This window comes from Acanthisitta chloris, unplaced genomic scaffold (assembly GCF_000695815.1).
Source record: "Acanthisitta chloris isolate BGI_N310 unplaced genomic scaffold, ASM69581v1 scaffold45304, whole genome shotgun sequence".
NCBI classification, from domain to species: Eukaryota; Metazoa; Chordata; class Aves; order Passeriformes; family Acanthisittidae; genus Acanthisitta; species Acanthisitta chloris.
Window position 1 is genome coordinate 2356 of NW_008670689.1, and position 4023 is coordinate 6378.

At 40.3% G+C, this 4023-nt stretch overlaps 1 protein-coding gene across 1 annotated transcript; it reads left to right on the forward strand.

Moving 5' to 3' along the window:
* Window positions 1-315: 315 nt before the first annotated feature.
* LOC103801341 (mitochondrial folate transporter/carrier-like) lies at window positions 316-3742 on the forward strand (the record flags this gene model as incomplete). The annotated part of the gene is made up of 3 exons (XM_009073751.1): window positions 316-466; window positions 1476-1561; window positions 3582-3742. Coding segments are annotated over 3 exons (398 nt in total), but the record flags the coding sequence as incomplete, so codon positions are not given.
* Between the last annotated feature and the right edge of the window lie 281 nt (window positions 3743-4023).

The window sequence follows — 4023 nt, forward strand, 5'->3', positions numbered from 1 at the left end:
TGCTCATCAAAAGTGCACGGAATGCATTTATTCAGCCATGTCAGATAGAAAGGAACTTTCATCTTACAGAGTTTAAGAGTTCTTTTTTTTCTTTTCCTTCCCTTTTTTTAGAGTTCTTTAACTCTGGACATAGGAAGCTGTAAAGCCCAACTCTTGCATGCTTGTAATAGAATACTTTTGAAATGCAGATGGTCAGTTAGGTGTCATGTTCATTTGCAGATTGCTTTGGAGGCTGTCTACTTCTGTGGTGGCTTTGATGCAGTTGAACTTTATGCTTCCTGAAATGTTTTCCCATATAATTCCTTTCTTTCATAGTAAACGATGGATTGGAGCTGAGGCCAAAATACAATGGGATTCTCCACTGTCTGACCACGGTCTGGAAGCATGAAGGACTACGAGGCTTATATCAAGGAGTAACTCCCAACCTGGTGGGAGCAGGGGCATCCTGGGGACTTTACTTTTTCTTGTGAGTAGAACTGTAAAATGTGTCATATCCTGTACGATGTAATGTTCAGATACACACTGCATCTTCTTTGGGTGGTATAAAAATGTTCTAAGTGACTTACAAGCTTGTGATTCTCTTAGCTAGTCCAAGTCTGTTACCCTTCATTATGGTTTGCTGTTTAGAATGTAAGCAGTTTGAGTCAGAGACCTGTTCCTTTGTCAGGTACAGTGCATTCCCTTGATGCTGTGAAAATACTAAGGAACTTGAGATGTGGTGATATCATCCATGAAGAATCCTCTAAAAGTGCCAATACACTGTGCTTAAAACCTCACAAAAAAGCAAAAACCTAAACAGATGTGTTCAGAATTAGAGAACATGCTGAAGTTTCCTACTAAAGCTTAATGTTTAACTGATTTTTAATCATTTTAGTGACATCTTTCATTGTTTTTGTCACTTGATGTAATATTCAATCTTTACTACTTTGTTAGCTCTATAAGTGTGACCTGGTTTACTGCTGATCCCTATTACCTGCAATACTTTAAGGAACAGTTGGTTGGTATGCCTATGCAAACCTCACTTGTCAGTTGTCTAGGCTGTGTTATTGTTGTACTTCAGTCCTTAAGCTTTGCTGTAAATTCCTATTGGCAATTCAACTCCTGTTGACAGTTCCTAATCCACAGACTGGAAACTGGATCAAGAGAAGAAAGTTCTGTGTGTTCTGAGCTAGTAGATACCTGTCACTCAATAAAAAGGAGGCTCTCAAATCAGTTTCTTTTAGAAGTTAGTTCTTGAGATGCATTAGCTGTTTGAAGATGCAGTCCCATTGATAATAACAGTAATACCTTATCAGTTTAAATATGTATCACCATAGTTTGCTGCAAAGAGCTCAGAGATCAATTAATCAGCTAAACAAAGATAGTTTAGATACCTTTTTTTTCAAAGGCTGTGTACCACCATGGTCTTTAAGTGAGGTGTTTTGAGGTTGTAGGTCTATTTTCAACTTTACCAAACTACATTTTACATTTTCCAGTTACAATGCCATTAAAGCTTACAAGAAGGAAGGGAAGATGGAAAATCTCGGTGCAACCGAACACCTAATGTCAGCTGCACAGGCTGGTGAGTTTAAATGCAAAGAAGATTAATGTTTGCTTTGAGCCTTTCCATATGTTGCTACCTGCCTTTCTGTGCCAGTGTGGCTCTTTCTTACAGGTGACAAGTGTTAGTGTTCAAGCCCAGATGCCATCATTTATTGTCTGTAAAGAAAGTAATCATGTTTAACATGAATAGATGGATCACTGTGGTCTCTTCAATTTTGCACAGAATTAGCAGTTGTCAGCATGTCTTTTGTCCCTGTTTTCATTGTGTATATTTAGTACTGTATTGAGTCCCAAAATGTATCTGTATAAATCTGCTGCTGTCAGCTTGTTAACTTGTTAAATGTCTAACATTTAGACCTGGAGAAGAGAAGGCTTATTAAATCATAGACTCATAGAATGGTTTGGGTTGGAAGGAACCTTAAAAATAATCTATTTCCAGCCCCTGCCATTGTCAGGGACACTTTTCACTAGACCAGGTTGCTCAAAGCCCCATCCAGTCTGGTCCTGAACACTTCTAGGGATGGGACATCCACAGCTTCTCTGGGCAACCTGTTGCAGTGCAGTGCCACCCTCACAGTAAAGAATTTCCATCTAATATCTAATCTAAACCTACTCACTTTCAGTTTGAAGCCATGCAGCCTTGTCTTATCATTACATGCCGTTGTAGTCTCTCTCCATCTTCAGGTACTGTAAGGCTGCAATTAGGTCACCCTGAAGCCTTCTTTTCTCCAGTCTGAACAAAGACAATTCTGTCAGACTCTCCTTGTAGGAGAGGTGTTCCATCCCTCTAATCATCTTGGTGACCTACTCTGTATTTGCTCCAACATGTCCATGGCATTCCGGGGACCTCAAAGCTGGATGCAGTACTCCAAGTGGGGTCTCACCAGAGTAGAGGGGCAGAATCACCTCCCTCGACCTGCTGGCCATGCTGCTTCTCATGCAGCCCAGGATGTGACTGGCTTTCTGGGCTGCAAGCACATACTGCTGTCTCATGCCTCTCATCCACCAGCAACCCCAAGTCCTTCTCAGCAGGGCTGCTCTCCATCTGTTCAACCCCCAGCCTGTACTGATGCTGAGGATTGCCTCAACCTAGTGCAGCATCTTGCACTTGGTCTTGTTAAACCTCATTATTTTCCATGGGCCCACTTCTTGAGCTTGTTCAGGTCCCTCTGGATGGCATCCTGTCCTTCAGCTGTGTCAACTGCACCACTCAGCTTGGTGTCATCTGCAAATTTGCTGGGGGTGCCCTTTGTCTATGTCATTAATGAAGATACTGAATAACGCTGGTCCCAGTGAAGCTGGTAGAATAAGTGAATTGGTTGTTGGTCTTTGAATACCTTATCTGTGGTCCAAGTTTTCTTCGAAACAGGAGACCTGAAGTAAAATTACTTCTATCACCTGGACTTTTAATATGTTGTTTCTAACATATGTTCTTGTACATGCTTCTGTGTTGTATATAATCTAGGCAATTTAGAAGATATTTATTAGGATGTTGGAATTTATTTAATGTTGGAATATAAGGCATATTGTTTGATGTGAAAAACAGTAATGGGTTCTTTTAAAACTGTGTTTTCAATAATCTATAAAGCTATAACAAGTTGCTTCTATTGACTCATCAATATGATTAAGCAAATTTGTCATGACTGTGGTGTCCATTAAATGTCAAACAATTGTATACCCAAAGACTTAACTCAGATAATCAGGATTACATTAAGAAATTACTTGTATTTCCTATCTGCCACAGATTATAGCACTAACTGTGGAAAGGTGAGGCAGAAAAGGGAATATACTGGGAATATACAGAAAGGGGTGTACTCTGCAGAAGTACCCCCAGCAGGAGTAGGTTGGACTTGATTGTGAGCTTTGAAGGCAGAGAGAGGGAACAGTGGAGAGCATAAACTTCACCTGTTTTAAGTAATATCAGTACTCCTGTAGGAGTAGTTTTGTCTCGGTAGAAGCCTGTGTTGCATTGGGCTGAGCAAACTGGGACAAGCTTTGGAGTTGGCATAACAATCAGTCTGACTTCCCTCTGTTCTCAGGAGCCATGACTCTCTGTATTACAAACCCAATATGGGTAACGAAGACACGACTCGTGCTGCAGTATAACGCTGGCGTTGATCCATCAAAGCGGCAATACAGAGGAATGGTTGATGCTCTTGTAAAGATATACAGGACAGAAGGCATACGTGGCTTATATAAGGTAATAACATATAAGAAAAGTTGCAGGATTGACTGGCACCACTCAGTAGCATGGTGAGACTTCTAAATACTTGTCTACAAAACAAAAAGGCAAATACATTTTTTGTAATAGCTCACTCACTTTTGTTCTGAAGAACTGCAGCAAAAAGGCTGAATCAGAAAAACTGTTATACTGTTGAAATACAGGATATCCTGAAGAATACAGTGCAAGCTTTATGACTAAGACAGAGTAAACTACAAGCTGCTTTGTAATGTTTTTGAGTCTTCCTATCATTAGAATTT